The sequence below is a fragment of the Dryobates pubescens genome, chromosome 12 (assembly GCF_014839835.1).
Source record: "Dryobates pubescens isolate bDryPub1 chromosome 12, bDryPub1.pri, whole genome shotgun sequence".
Taxonomy (NCBI): domain Eukaryota; kingdom Metazoa; phylum Chordata; class Aves; order Piciformes; family Picidae; genus Dryobates; species Dryobates pubescens.
In genome coordinates this window covers 33,976,043-33,991,991 of record NC_071623.1, presented here as the reverse complement: position 1 = coordinate 33,991,991, position 15,949 = coordinate 33,976,043, and the positions used below count along the sequence as shown (strand labels likewise).

At 50.8% G+C, this 15,949-nt stretch overlaps 1 protein-coding gene across 10 annotated transcripts in view; it reads left to right on the top strand.

The window, feature by feature from the left end:
• GLRA2 (glycine receptor alpha 2) overlaps positions 1-15,949 on the top strand; it is a 103,415-nt gene that overhangs the window by 72,595 nt on the left and 14,871 nt on the right. For all 10 annotated transcript variants that reach the window (XM_054165972.1, XM_009898070.2, XM_054165971.1 and 7 more), the window contains one exon: positions 1,661-1,810. In XM_054165972.1, the coding sequence (XP_054021947.1) occupies positions 1,661-1,810 (150 nt within the window). The remainder of the gene's footprint in view (positions 1-1,660; positions 1,811-15,949) is intronic.

Genomic DNA, 15,949 nt, shown 5'->3' with positions numbered 1-15,949 from the left:
CCTTGTGCTCTGCTGGATCAGCAAGTGGAGGCTAGGTACCTGATAGAGGCGAGGCGAGGTGAGGGGAGGGGAGGGAATTAACCAGGTTGGAAAAGACCTTTGAGATCATGAAGTCCAACCTGTCACCCAGCACCATCTAATCAACTAAACCATGGCACCAAGTGCCTCATTCAGGCTCTTCCTAAACATCTCCAGTGATGGTGACTCCACCACCTCCCTGGGCAGCACATTCCAATGGCCAATCTCTCTTGCTGGAAAGAACTTCTTCCTCACATCCAGCCTGAACCTCCCCATGCGCAGCTTCAGACTGTGATGAGGCAGTGTGTGATGCTTTCTTGTAGGCATTGGTGTCTGTGCTTCAGCAGTGACTCTGAGCTCTTTGCAGACATGCAGCTGAAGATGCACTGCTTGGTTATTACCAGTGTCCTGGAGAAGACCTCTAGAACAGTCCAAATGCATTGCATCCTAGCAATGCTTGGTTTTCTTCATTCCTTGGTTTCATAGACTCAAAGAATGGGTTGGGTTGGAAGGGACCTCAAAGATCCTTTAGTTTCAATGTCCCTGACATGGACAGGAACAGCTTCTACTAAAGCTACATTGCTCAACACCCACCCAGCCTGGCCCTGGACATGTCCAGGAAGGAGGCATACACACCTTCTCTGGGCAACCTGTTCCAGTGTCTCACCATGCTCACAGTAATTAATTTCTTCCTCATATCCAGTCTAAATCTCTCCTCTTTTAGCTTGAAATGGAAAGATTTGTATCAAAGTAACCACAAATATTTATATCACAATAGCTTAGGCAGCTGGTTCCCATGTCTATTGTAGGCAGTAAAAGTCAGATGATTTTAATTCCACCCTGGATGTAGCAGCTGATAAACAAGAGACAACCTGCTGTTGCCTAATCATAAGATCTCTGCTTAATAACTGCAAGACTGCAAAGAAAGGCAGAGCCCAAATGCAGGACAATGCACCTTTGATGTGCACAGTGTGGAGCTCATTCATTTGCTCCTGCCTAGCTCACTGTGGGTGATGTGATAAACCCCTGTGACATTGTAGTGCCGTAATAGATCTGATCTGATGGTGGAGCAGTCAGTTCACACCAGAACAGGCTCTGCTAGAACAGAGGCAGGTGGTGTTTGGGTATTTGTAGTAAATAATATCTGTGAAGATTGATTTTTCTTACAGAGGTGTTGGATAAAGGCAGAGCAGCTGGGCTCTGGACTTAGTAAAGTCATAGCAAGCCATGGGATAGAGTACCCTGAGTTTACTTCCAGTCATTCATAGCTAATCACCATGGTAATTGGCTCCCCAAAGATGGAAGAGCTGATAACTCCACACTTTCCAACAGGTATTGCACCCCAGCCGGTATCTGTATCCCTTCTGCTGAGCTGTGGTTGTGATCATCAGGGCTCTTGTGCTTTGTTAAACCAATGCTGATTCTTCTCCTGAAGGTCCACACCTTGCACTCTGTTGCCACCATTCCATTCAGAGCTGGGTGGTTGGTTTGCTATAGGCCAGTAACCAAATGAGCCCCAGGGGACTCCCACCCCAGAGACAGCTGTGACTGCCGCCGTGCAGAAATGTGCTTCTTGTTTCACATCATCCTCTTCAGCTTCTGAAGCAGCTTGAAATGTAACATGTGCCCTGTCTCTCCCCAGGTCTCCTATGTGAAAGCTATTGACATCTGGATGGCTGTGTGCCTTCTCTTTGTCTTTGCTGCGCTGCTGGAATACGCAGCAGTCAACTTTGTGTCGCGGCAGCACAAGGAGTTCCTGAGGCTGCGGAGGAGGCAGCGGAGACAGAACAAGGTACAGCTCTCTTTGGTGGGGTGTCTGAGTCTTCCCTGGCAGCCTGCTGCTGTGCAGCTGCAGCACCTTTCTTGCAGGAGCCTCATTCTAAGGTTTCCTTTAGAGTGATTCACTCCTGGATAAAGAGCTGAGAAGTGGCCAACAATAAATATCCATAGATGAATCACTGATTTTGCTCTCTGCTGGCAGTGGCTGAGGCAGCTCTGCCTTTACAAATCCTGTGCTGCCATGTGGCACCCACCAGTGGAGGAGGAACTGTTGGAAGCACTGGCACAGAGAGGACCAGTATGGTGTCAGCCCTATTTGCTGGCATCAGCACACGCCTGCCTTTTCTTGTGCTGCCCTAACTGGTGCTGCTAAAACAGGAGATGCCTTAGAGCAGCCATGGCTCTGCCTGGCAGTTCTGCCCTGGCCGTCCAAGCACCAGCAGCTGGTGTCCTGCCCAGCTAAAGCCAGGAGAGCTGCATTTTGAAAAAGAGAAGGATTAGGAGGATTTCCTCTCTGGATTGTTCACAGCCTCTTGCTGATACCAGCTTCAGTCTTTGAAGAGAACGTGGCCTGTCTGCAAGTATCATTATCACCCCACCTGGTACCAGGCACTGACCTCTAGGAGAGGCTTGCTTTAAACATGGAGATTTGCCTAGAACTATGTTTAGGAAGCCTGTTCATATTCCTGGTACCTTAGGAAATAGACAAAAAAGGACATTACATTGAGTTTTAGTCCAGTTATGATCATTTCCACCATTACAAAGTCTTACTCCTCCTTTACCTATGTCTCTGGCTTTCAGGAGCAGTAGAAACATGGAGGGGTTTGTATTTCTTAGGTGAAGTAAATATTTGTTTGAGCTGCACAAGTGCTTCTAGCCACAAATAATGATTCCCTTTGCCAGGGATGACAGCAATGGCAGAGGGTGTTTGTGCTTGGACAGGTTTGTCTAGTAAGTGCTCTGTAGCTAATGTAATATGTGATGGGTGCTCTGAGAGGCAATCCAGGGCTGCTCCCTGCTTTAATATCATTGTCAGGTGAATTGAGATTCCCATTAAGATTAGATTACAGGAGAGGGAGGGAAATGCTTTTGGCTGTCTGCAGGTACACATTCCAGATGCACTGCTACTGGAAGTCTGTGTTTCCAAGACCAGCATGGCAGCATCAGAAGCTGATGTATGGGGTCCACAGTTTCAGTTTAGGATCCAATACCTTCTTCAGAGATACAAATCCAGACAAGCAGACTCCACTGGGCCATTGGTCAGCAACAGCATCCAACAGCATCACAGAACATCAGTGAGGTTTTGGTCCATAGAAGTGGTTTTAGACACTTGCTCATTCTGGTGGCCATTAAAAGGAAGTTATTTTGAAACAGCTCACCAGAAGATCTGTACTTGTCCTACGCCAGCTGCATGGGTTCTTTGCAATGGGCAATGCCTTCCCTGAGCAGGAAGGAATGCTCTGCTGGAGTCAGTGTCCCCTCTTTGCTCAGGATTGCTTCAGTTTGCCCTGTGAGGCTGGGGGCACAGATTCCAAAGCAGGGAACAAAGCTGCTGAGGCTGTCTGTTTGGGAGGGGGTTTCTGCCCCTCTGCCCTGGGGCTGTTCTCAGGATCCTTTGAGTGGCTGGAGAGCGGCCAGGCAGAGAGGGACCTGGGGTACTGGCTGATAGTAGGCTGAACATGAGCCTGCAGTGTGCCCAGGCAGCCAAGAGGGCCAATGGCATCCTGGCCTGCATCAGGAACAGTGTGGCCAGCAGGAGCAGGGAGGTCATTCTGCCCCCTGTACACTGCACTGGTTAGGCCACACCTCGAGTACTGTGTCCAGTTCTGGGCCCCTCAGTTTAGGAAGGAGGTTGACTTGCTGGAATGAGTCCAGAGAAGGGCAACAAAGCTGGGGAGGGGCTTGGAACACAGCTCTAGGAGGAGAGGCTGAGGGAGCTGGGGTTGCTTAGCCTGGAGAAAAGGAGGCTCAGGGGAGACCTCATTGCTGTCTGCAACTACCTTAAAGGGAGGTTGTAGCCAGGTGGGGGCTGGTCTCTTTTCCCAGGCAACCAGCAGCAGAACAAGAGGACACAGTCTCAATCTGTGCCAGGAGAGGTTTAGGCTGGAGGTTAGGAGGAAGTTCTACACAGAGAGAGTGATTGCACATTGGAATGGGCTGCCCAGGGAGGTGGTGGAGTCACCATCACTGGGGAGGTGTTCAGGACGAGGCTTGACAGGATGCTTGGTTGCATGGGTTAGTTGGTTGGGTGGTGTTGGATGATAGGTTGGACATGATGATTTTGAGGGTCTCTTCCAACCTGGTCTATTCTATTCTATTCTGTTCTATTCTATTCTATTCTACTCTATTCTCTGCTGCTGTTTTACGTGGCGGCCCTCTCTAACCAGGCACTCTTCTCTCTGTTGTGTGCTGCCTCTGTGCTGCTTGCCTGGCGCCCTGGGGACAGGCACAGACTGTGCCCCCGGGCAGTGGGAGCGTGGAGCCGGTGCGGCGCCTGAACGGTTTGCGGAGCACAGCGCCCTCGGCGTACGGCACAGGGAACCAGAGCGGCCACCCCGGCCCGAGGGTAACGCTGCAGTGAGAGAGGGAAGCAGGAGAGGCCTTTGCTGCGGTGATGGCATCAAGCAGCACACGTTGCTTTGATGGCATCGCCAGCAGCCTCCCGTGCTCTCTCTGCTGACTCTCCTCACCGAGCACACAGCCCTGTCCCCAGCATGAGCAGCAGTGTCATCTTGTACATTCCTGTCACCTGTCCCCGTGCCTTTGCCCCTGGCTGGCCTGTGCCTCCTCCATTCCAAACCTCCCAAGGAAAGTGCATGGTCCTGTACAGACACAGGGTGGATGGGGGACAGAGCACAGGGCAATGCCTCGAGGCAGTGAATGCCCCGTTGTGCCACCTTTCAGGTGAGTGCATTCCAGCACCATGTGGTATGCACAATGCAATGCATTTCCCCTGGTCTGCTACTGACTCCTGAGCCATCAACCTGCAGTGTTCCTCTCGTGATTCCCTGAGCCCTGCTTAGTGGAGTATGAATAGCTGTGAATGGAAAAAAGTATTTCATTGGTTTGCTTTTATTTGCTTGGAGAAGAGCCAAGGGGCTGAAATCTTTTCCATGCTGTAATGTATAGCAGATCAGAAGCAATATGATAGCAGCTGATAAATCCAGATTATGGGTGAGTTGTGGAGGCAATAAAATCAGCGATGGAGAGAGGAATTAGCTCCCTGTGCTCAGTACAGGTGGCTGAGAAATGAAATGCATTCACTTAAAGATTTAAATTTTTCAGGATCTGATTTCCCAGAACCAAAACATTGCCTGAGCAGCCTCTGAGCTGTAAGGGGCCCCTGGCTTTCAGCAAGCTCTGTAGATCCATGAGACTGCACAGATGATTTGGTAGGTACTGTGTGCACTGTAAGGGGAGCTGGCAGCTTCCAAAAGCAAAGCAAACCTTCACAGTTCATGTTACACAGCAAAGCTAAGATAGAGGTTTGCAGTGCAAGGAATTGTTCACTTGCAGAGCTATCAGATCAAGCAGCAGAAGAGAACCTTCATTGATGGATACTTTCTGCTGTGGGGAAAAAAAAAATCCTACTTGCACATGTGCAAAACTGAACATTAAACACAACACTCAGTGCCTCCAGAGGATGTGACCAGGCATGCTGCAGGGCCACTGGGCAGCTGAAGCCATAGCACTACAAAACCAGCCTAAGCAAGTACTCAGAGCTGTGTCTGGTCAGTCCCAAAGGCTGGTAACCCAGCCAAGGTCTGGGTAAGGCCTGGTTATCCTCTCTAAGGCAGGCCTGCAGAACCCTCTCCTGCAATTGGATGCTGCACACACAGCCAGGGCAGCCTGCAGCTGGGGCCATGCTGTCGCAGGCCTTTTGCTGCAAACCCCTAAGAGCTGGAGCTGCACTGGTTCTGATTTGCTCTGGACAATTCCCACCACAGAAGGGCATCAGAAGAGAAATAGGAAGTCAAAGGTTTCTGGAGCAGTGTTACCATAGCTGCAGCTCAGTGCCATTCTGCTTAAGGGAAGGATGTTTATGTGCAGGGAATAGAGCAGCACAGCCTGCAGTGCCATGAGAAACCTCACTAGCAAGGATCTGGACTTGCTGAGATATTGCTTACTGAATCAAGAGGTTATTGTGAATGGTGATCTAAAATCATAGCCAAGAGGTGACAGTGTAAAAGAGGGGGGGTTGAATATTTATACTGCATCATTCCTTGCTAATCTGGGGAGAGAAACAATAGGCACTAAGCTACACCTGAGCAGGATGCCTGCCTTTAGCAGCAAGATACACAGACCAAGGAAAATCCTGTTCTCGGCTCTGAGAGCCTTGATCCCTGACACTTCTTTCATTTTGCTCTTGCTGGCTTTTGTTCTTCTTAGTGCTGCAGCCTTCATTGCATGGAAGCACAAAGGCACTTTCAGAGACCGACAGATCTCTAAAGCCAAAGATTGGATCACAGGCTCACAGGAGGTTAGGGATTGGAAGGGACTTCTGGAGATCTTACAGTCCAACCCCCCTGTCAGAGCAGGACCTTGGAATCCAGCACAGGTCACACAAGAAAACATCCAGACAGGGCTGGAAAGGATCCAGAGGAGACGCCACAACGTCTCTGGGCAGCCTGTTCCCTCATAGTGATGAAGTTCCTCCTCATGTTGAGGTGGAACCTCCTATGCTGGAGTTTCTATCCACTGCCCCTTGTCCTATTCCAGGGTGCAACTGAGCACTGTCCCTGTCCCTTCCTTCCTCACCCCCAGCCCTCAGCTATTGATAGGCATTGATCAGATCCCCCCTCAGTCTTCTCCGCTCCAGACTAAAAAGCCCCAGGGCTCTCATAAGGCACATGCTCCAGTCCCTTCAGTATCCTTGTAGCCCTCTGTTGGAATCTCTCCAGTAGATCCCTGTCCCTCCTGAACTGGGGAACCCCGAGCTGGATGCAATATTCCAGGTCGGGTCTCACCAGGGCAGAGCAGAGGGGAACCTCCCTGGATCTGTTGGACACTCTTAGTGGACACTCTGGTAGCCTGCTTGGTGTATATCATGGTGCTGCTTTGTGCATAAAGGGAGTACGGTCTGCAGGAGCCACGAGTCTGGTGGTGCTGAGGAGGCAGCAGAGTTTCATTGTATTCAAACCTGAATCTGCAGAGTGTCAGATCACCTGGAAGAAAATGGCTTATGCTGAAAACATGATGTGTAACAGTCAAAAAAATCAAACAAGAGTTGCTTGTTGTTCAGGATGATGAGTTTCCAGGGAAGCAGAACTCTGTTTACATAGCTTCAATCATCCCTCACTGAAAACAGTGATTATCAGCTGTCAAAATGAGTCACAGCACACTGCTGTGCATAGCATCATCTCAAAGATGGCTTTGTATGTGACATCTGTGATGGGTGCCACTGAGACCAGGGACAGGGGATCAGGTCGGGACAGTTGGTGTTAAAAGCAGTACCAGGAGCAAGGGCTCATTTGGGACAGGTAGTGTTAAAGGCAATACTTTGTAGCCTGAACAAAAACCTGTGCAGCTGGTGTCTGTGACAGAACTGACTGCCCTGTGCAGGGAACACAGCAATACAGATGGCACTGCTGCAGCCAGCGGGGTTTCCATGCATGCAGATGGGCAGAGGAAGGCACCAGTGCTGCTCTGGAATGAAGGAGCTGGAACTGAGACTGGTTGCAGCAGCAGGGGACAGCTCCATGCAGCCGCTGGTCGAGTGGTTCTGGGAAGTGCTAATGTCTGGATGGAGCTGCTGCTGGTGAGGTGGGGACCCCAAGTGCCCAGAGCCACTGCAGCTTTCCAAACGCTGCAGCATTTGCACCTGTCCACAGGAGCAGAGGCACTCTGAGTCATGCTGATTTCCAAAGGCCCTCTCTGCCAGTTCAGTCATATGAAACCCCTCTCTCAGAGCCCCACGTGGTTTCCCAAGTTGGTGGAGACTTGCCCATCTGAAATAAATCAGTGCCTTCAGCCTGGCTGTGTTTGGAACCCCTTGGTCCTGCTGTCCCTGGGGGAGGTGTTTGCCCTCCAGCATCCCCGAGTGCCGTGCTGGGTGTTATGTAAGGTGCCGCATCCTGTGCATAATGAAATGCTCAAGGAAAGCCCTTTTTACTCAGCTATTTTTGGTGCTCACTGGGTGAGTTCAAGCACACAACTTCCATTGTGAAAAACTGGAATCTGAGGCTGAATGGCTTTCACTCCCTCCCTCCTTCCCTCCTTCCCTCCCATCTTGCTTCCTTAAGGGATTAAAGAGCAGCTTGTGCCATAGATAAACACCCTCAAGGTACTGCGGTTCACTCTGTTTCTCCAGGGCAACTGCATTAGCACTTTAATGTAACTGTGGGGGGAAGCCCACTAGAAGAGAAATACACCACAATGATCATTTAGCTTGAGGTTATAGCCCCACACAGGAGTGCAGAGGAGCAGTGAAGCACAATACATCTGAACGTGTTGCCTTCCAACTTCATCTGAATGTCCTCCTCTGTCTTTTTTTGTGCGCATGAAGAGACTGGGAAGGGCCCCAGCTGACATCAGTCCAAGTGTTGTGTATTAAATGGACTTGCTACAGTAAGCTTAAATATTTAAACTGAAGTATAACCAGAAAAATTCTTTCCATAAATCCTTAGTCCTGCTCTGGCCACAAGTCCAAAGGGAACCAGCAGTCCCCAGAGAAAGAGTGGCAGCTGGAACAGAGGCAGCTCAGCTTCTTTTATCCAAGCAATGGATCAAACAATTCTGGTTAGAGCAGTCTGTTCAGGTGGACAGACTAAGCTTACTGGAAGTGCAGATTTTCCAGTTAAAAGAAACAGTGGAAGAAGAAGTTGGTTTGTATTAATGATGTCTAGAAATGTGATGAAAAGTACAACAGAAGCTTTGCCCTCCCTTATTGGAGGAGGGAAGGTAAAATCCTCAAAACAAGTATCTGTGTTTCATGTGTTTAGCAGCCTGAAACACAATAGGATGATGGACTACATGGAGTAGGTTTGTCACCTCAAACCAAGAAGCAGAAGACAGAAAGGATACTTAGACTGCAAGGGAGGGAATGCTGAAACCCAGAAATCTGTGCATGCTGATCACTCTGTAACCAGAGGCAGAGCAATGTATGGGAGATGCAATACCAGCTCCTGAGAGAGGCCTCCAAAGCCAGAGCTGATGAAGCAAGATGAGAGAGAGCATGTGCATAAGCTGAAGTGACAGAATCCAGGTACCAGGACAGAGGCAAAGCCAAGAGAACAAAATCAGAAGACCCAATTATAATTTCTGAGGGGAATAAACAAAAAAGTAATTAAAGCAAAACACCCAAACTGCAGCAACAACAAAGGCACAGACACTGAGGACAGGGGAAAATGGCTGGTCTAGGGGTGGTGGAAAGCAGAGAAGTGGGGAAATAATGGGGAGTTGGTAGGGCAGAATGTTGTTGAAGCTGGTTGCAGAATGGAGAATCTTTATACCCACTGAAAGGATCAGAGCAGGGCAGCCCAGAGTGCTCTGTGGGGGCAGGAGGCACACTCAGGCTGTAGAGCCCAGGCATGTCACCAAGCACCAGCTAGGACAGGGGCTGGCTTGTGTTGGGCAGATTGCAAACACTTCAGCAAATTACCCCTTAGTGTTCCACAAGATATGCACAGGCTGTGAGCACTGTAAGGTGTTCCAGAGCAGTAATGTGTCAATGTTTCAGCACTGAGGTGACACAGTGGCTGTGTGCTGCACCCCCAGACACAGGCAGGGCTGCAGAAGGAGCACTTGACAAAGCTGCTGCTGTTTGCTCCACAGCACTGGTTTGCCTTAGAGACTCTTAGTCCTCTCTTGTACCTGCTTGGTGGGCAGGGGCTGGGAGGATCGGCTCTGAACTGACAAGCCTTGGGCACTGAAGTTTGCTCTGCGGTTGAGTGAGTTTGTCCTGCTGGTTACTTGTGAACAGCAGCAGCACCACACCAGCAACGAGCTCTGGATTGGCAGAGCATGAAAGCAGCTCTCTAGCTGGGTGCTGCTGTGCTATTCTACCTGGGAAAGAGTGCAACCTGAAAGCAGGGCAGGGGAAGCCAGAAAGACACAGGAAACAATGGTCCTGGTTTGGGTTCTTCAAGCAACAAGAAATAGATCTTCAAGAGCTGTCTGCCACAGGCACAAGCTTTTGTTTTCCCTGTCTGGCCGTGTTCTGCCACACTTCATTTCGTGTGTGTGTGGGAAAGCCAGTGCAAAACTTGTCAAATGTGTGCTTTGTGATAAAACATGGAGAAAGTGGACTTCAGGAGGAGTTTGGTTAACCTCAGCTGCCCCTACCCAAGACCCTAGAAAGAGAGTGAAAAGCTCCAGATTTAGGCATAAGCTGCACAAGGACCAAGGAAACAACTTGGCCCTGAATTGGGCTGCTTTGTTCTTTATAGGTACCTATAGGTAGCCTGCCCAGCGTCTTGCCCTGCTCAGAGGCAGCAGCCAATGTGGCCCTGCTCTCAGGGTTTCTCACTGCAGTGCTGGACAGGTTCTCTTTGCAGTGAGGGAGGGTCAGGTCCTCTTTGCAGTGAGGGATGAAGACACCTGGGAGAGCAGTTTCTGACTCCACATTGCCAGCGTTGTGGTCGTGACACTTCCTACCAGCTCTGACTTCTGTCTCAAGCTTGATTTTCAACTGCAGAGTATTTCAACCTGAGTAAACAGAAATTAGTGTTTCTGCAGGAGAATGAAAGGGCTGAGCAGCTCCAGCCAGGCACAGTGCAGGCTGAGCATAGCAGCTCAGCTGCGTGGCCTGGCAGCTGTGTGTGCCCTGCAGATCTGCAGCGCCTGGGACACGGTGGTGCGACATTACCTGGCACAGCGGTGAGATGGGCAAGTGCTCAGCAGCAGCAGCAGCCATGGAATGCGTGCTTACAGCTGACCCAATTAATCCTGCTCTCCACAGGGGACAGAAGCTGCTGTTAGCATGTAATTAATTGTGAAACATTCTGTAATGATGTTGTCCAAATGACATTGTGCAAAACCAAACTGCCTCTGCTGGGCTGCGGGAGCCTCAGCTGTCCCCAGGGCGCAGCAGCGTCAGGGCCTCCAGTAACACCCAGCTCTTGGGCTGCTCTCACACAGTGCTGCTGAAGCCATTTCTTCCTCTGTTTTCTTTCCAGAGGGTGGATAATGTTGTTTAGTCATTCCTATCCAAGCCAACAGCCATAGCTTGTGGCAAGCTGGTCAGGCAGAGTCTGATTCAATGACCAGACATGTTTGTGGCACTTGAGCCACTGCAGGTGCCAGCTGCTGTTCCCTGTGACATGGGTGCCTGTGCTTGCTTGTGCTGTTACACAGGTAAGAGTAGAAACACGTGTAGCACACTGAAGGCTTCAGCACAGTCCAGCTTCCTCTTGCCATTTCACATCCCTCAGATGGTGCTGGAGGGGCTCGCTGGTGGTCCTGAGCTCATGTGAGCGAGGAAGTAAAAACAATGGGGGGAAAAGAAGGTTACTTGCTGCCATGAACAAACACATCACAAGTCATTGAAGCACCTAGGTCAGTGCTGCCCTCTCACATCTCCACCTGCACATCAGCTTCAGCTCCTGCAGCCAAGCCACTGATTCACTTGCTGCTGCAGAGCTTCCTCTCAATGGTTCTGAGCACTGCTGCTTTGTTCCTTGGCTTGGAGATGTCCCAGGCTGTCTGTCCTGAGCTAGGGGGGAGTCTATTCTGTGCTTTTGGCTGCTGCCTTGGCCTTTCATTACCCTGCCCTTGCTGCTACCTGTGCTGGCTCTTCACAGGGTGCAGGCAGAAACTGCACTTCTCCTCAGGATCAAACAGGAGTCTGAAGAAAGAGCAATAAGAAGTCCAAAGAGGGAAGGTTTTTGCAGGCACAGTGAATGTTGCCTGGTTGTAAATAACTCTTTTTCTGTCGAGCTGGCACCAAGGATGTTTTCCCCCAAATGCTGACAAGGCTTTGAAGATGCTCCAGAGCTCCTCTTCTATTGCTCCTAGGTACTGGGGATGCCTGCTTGTTGCCTGCCTCTTGTTTGCTCTTTGATATTTGTTCACTCTCTCTTGTGACTACTATTGTGTTATTCTCTTGTAACAATGCTTTATTTGAATTGTGCTTTTGGATGCACAGAGACTGATTTTGTCTCCCTCCTTTGTGCTGTTGCTGCTCTTCCCTTTGGCAAGTCATCTCGTGGGCGTTCGCGTGGCTGGGGTTGAATGTCAAGGCTGATACCATGGCAGGAGATGGTTTTGTCATCATGCTCTGTGTGTGACCCTCCTCTTCCCTGAGTGATTCGTACCCCACCCCTGGTGGTGAGGCCACCAGACAGTTTTGTTGCACGTGGATCCCAGGCAGCGTTCTCCAAGCCTCACTTCTCTGTCACTGCTGTGCATTCCTTGCTGCCCAGGCCTGACCCTCCTGAATCCCACAAGCCTTCACCTCCTGCAGCCATGGAACAAGAATCCAGTTCCCCTGCAGGAAGGTTTCATTCTTGCCAGGGGAGAAGGAAGGTGTTTGAGGGAGAGTACCAGACCTTACCCCTGGAATGAGCTGGGGGCTGCCTTAGCCCGGGGCAGGTGCCTGCTATCTCAAAGTGCTGCAGGGATAATCAGCATGCTGTGGTGGGATATGAAAAAATGAAATCTGACCTTTCTTCTCCCACAAGGCCTCCCCCCTTGCCTTCCTTATCCAAGTGAAGATGTCCTTAGGAAGCGGCACCAAATTCATGTGAATCTGGGGATCTTGTCTGCCGGCAGCTTGTGAAGCTTTGCAGCAAAGAGGCTTAGACTTTAGCCTCTTTGCATGTTTAAAGCATCACAACACACACAAAGCTGTCTGGTCTGATGGCTGCTGATTCCTGCTCGGCACTTCAGGCTGTGAACACAGGATGGCAAGGAACAGGATCAGGAGAGCCCTTGAGAGCCAGCTAGAGAGCTGGCAGTGGCAGCACTCTGGGCTATTACAGCTGCCGACAGTATTAATCAGTGCTCTCAAACAGTCCCTTCTGTGACGTGCCCAGCCTAGTCAGGAATGAGGGAAAGGAAGACCTGTGAGGGGTTGTTCCTCTGGGAGACCCTGAGATGAATGATATCTCTTTGTGGATGTGCTGACCTGCAGCTGAGTGTTCCTGATTTATGCCCTGCAATTCTCCTGATTTGCTCACCCTCCTGGCACAGAGGTCAGTGAAGAGGTCTCTGAAGAGTATTACCATTCTGGGAGGGAGCATGAGAGGCCCTTTGTGTCCTCAGGCTCTTTGATGCTCCTCCTGTCTGCAGCAGCACAGCTCCCAGCTGCAGATGTGCTGCTCAAACAGAGTTGCACAGGTTTGTATATGGTAACTGATGCCAGCCTCCTGCTGAGCTGGCTGTGCTCCCATCCTTGCTTAGCACTGAGAGCTGCCCTCCACCCTACAGCCCTTTCTAGAGCTTACTCCTAATTTTAACCTGGGGCTGGACTGAGGAAAACCATTTTTTGACACGAAGGTGAGGAGCCTGGATTAATGCAGTACTTGTTTTGACAGTGATGTAAAGCCCATAGATGCATGTTTGCAGTCTAAAGGCAACCTGCCTGAGCAATTAGCTTGGCAATCAGGCATTTGGGAGCCAGCAGCAGAGGAGCAGAGCTGTGGATTAAGATGCACAGTGATGTCCTTTCCGTAAGAGGAAAGCAGGCAGGGTTGAGCTGCATTCAGAGTTGTGTGTTTGCTGCAAGGACTCAGGTGGGTGGCTGAAGTGCCAGCTGTGGTTTGACAAGCAAGCACCTCACAAACTGGCAGGCAGCAGCACAGTGACTTCCATTTGGGGCCCTGCAGGAGGATACCTCTTGGAGGGGAGCATGTGGGGAGGGAGTGTTGGGTTTGTGTGTGAGGAGCTGACAAGGCAGACAAACACAGCCATCTATCATCTGCCACAGCACACAGATCACATCAGTTCTAACCTTTGAAGCAGGAGGAAAACTGAACACAGCTTCATTTCCTAATGATCTAAGCGAGAGCTGTCTCTCTTTTTTCCCCTCCAAGGTTATATATAGCTGTTAGAGAGGGCCCTGCTGAGCAGAAAATGGAGCACATGATCAAGGGCAGTCCAGTGAGTCAATTTAGTGACTAATGCTGCAAATGATCGTGTCAGATAGACAGCAGCAGTCTGGGCAGTCCTGAAGCCTGGTTTGTTTCTTTGCTGTGGATTGGGATGAAGATGTGATTGGAACTGTCACACCTTGGTGAGTGAGCCAGGTTCTCTTCATCACCCCAACCAAATTGTCCCATCCTTTGCACTGATGTTTCCTGCAGGAGCTATCCCAAGCTGAATCCATCTATTTGCAGTGCCGGACACATTCAGAGTGCCCTCTCCAGAGCTGTCCTCTCAGGTGAGGGTGCAGTGGGTTTGTGCTTTGAAGTATCTGCTCCCTTCAGACCCAGAGAAGGGATTACTCAGTCCCCCAGCCTTCAGCATGCTGCCAGGCAGAAATGCTGCAAAGGAGCTCCAGGATCCTCCGGAAACCACCCAGCCATGGAGCTCATATGACCTATGGGACGTGGGACCAGGCAAGGAGCAGCGTCAGGACTCTACACTTTAGAAGGCAGACTCCCAGCTCCTTAGGGAATTAGTCAGCAGGACCCCTGGGAAAGGATCCTCAGGGACAGAGCAGCAGAGCAGAGCTGGCAGATCTTTAGGGACATTCTCCTTGGAGCACAGGAGCTCTCCATGCCCACATGTAGGCAGGGAAGGGAAGGAAGGGAAGAGCCCAGCATGGCTGAGTAGAGACCTACTGGTGAAAAAAGAGAGCAAGAGGGAACTGCAGAGGCAGTGGAAGCAGAGACAGGTAGCCTGGGAGGAGCACAGGGACACTGCCTGCTCGTGTCACAAGGCACAGCTGGAGCTGAGCCAGGCAAGGGGTGTCCAAAGTAACAAGAAGGGTTCTGCAGGGACATCAGCCAGCAGGGGAGAGCTGAAGGAAGTGCAGCCCTCTCAGGAGCGAGAATGGAGAGCTGGTGTCAGCAGGCAAGAGAAGGCTGAGGGACTCAATAACCTTTTGCCTCAGTCTTCACTGGGGATCTGGCTCTGTCCCCCTCTCAAGTCAGTGGCCACTAGGTGAGGAACAGGGGGGTAAAGTCTCTCCCACTGTAAGGGAAAATCAAGCTCAGGACTACCTGAGGAACCTCAACATGCCTAAATCTATGAGACCTGATGAGATGCACCCCGGAGTCCTGAGGGATTTGGTTGAATGGAGTTGCCAAGCCACTCTCCATGATATTGCAAAGTCTTGGCAGTCAGGTGCAGTCCCTGGGGACTGGGGGAAGGGAAACATTGCCCCTGTTGTTAGAAAGGGTGAAAAAGAGGACCTGGGAATGACCAACCTGCCAGCATCACCTCTGTGCCTGGGGAGATGGTGGAACAGATCCTCCTGGCAGCTCTACTGGAACACACAGAGCACAGGAAGGTGACTGGAAGCAGCCAGCATGGCTTCACCAAGGGCAAGTCCTGCCTGACCAGCCTGGTGGCTTTCTGTGTTGGTGTAACTACCTCAGTGGGCAAGGGGAGACCAACACACATCATCTATCTGGACTCCTGTAGCAACACCAGGGTTCTTGTGCTGTGCTGGTGTCCAGGCTCCAGGCAAACAGAGAGCTTTGCAGCAGGTGAATAGGAGAGGTTTGGAACACCTCTGCTGTGAGGAAAGGCTTGAAGGGAGCTGGAGTTGCTCCAGGCATACCTGACTGTGGCCTTTCAATACTTAAAGGGGACTGATAAGAAGGATGGGGACAAACTTCTGAGTAGGGCCTGTGCCGACAGAACAAGAGGTTCTGGGTTTTACCTGAGGGCAGATAGATTCACAGGAGATGTTGGGAGTGAGGGCAGTGAAACACTGGAACAGGTTGATCAGAGGGATGGTAGAGGCCTCATCCCTGGAAATGTGCAGGGTTGGACTGGATGGGGCTCTGAGCAGCCTGATCTATTTGAGGATGACCCTGCTCATTGCAGGTGGTGTTGCACTAGGTGACTTCCAAAGGTCCCTTCCAACTCAGCCCATTCCAAGTCTGATCACCTCGCTCTAGGTGACCTTCAAAGGTCCCGCCCAGCCCAGCCCAGCCCAGCCCAGGCTCTGTGAACATCTGGTCACCCTGCAGTCTGTCAGGATGCCAGTTCTGAATGGGCCAAGGCTAAGGGCAACAGCATTAGAACTGCAAGCCAGGGCCAT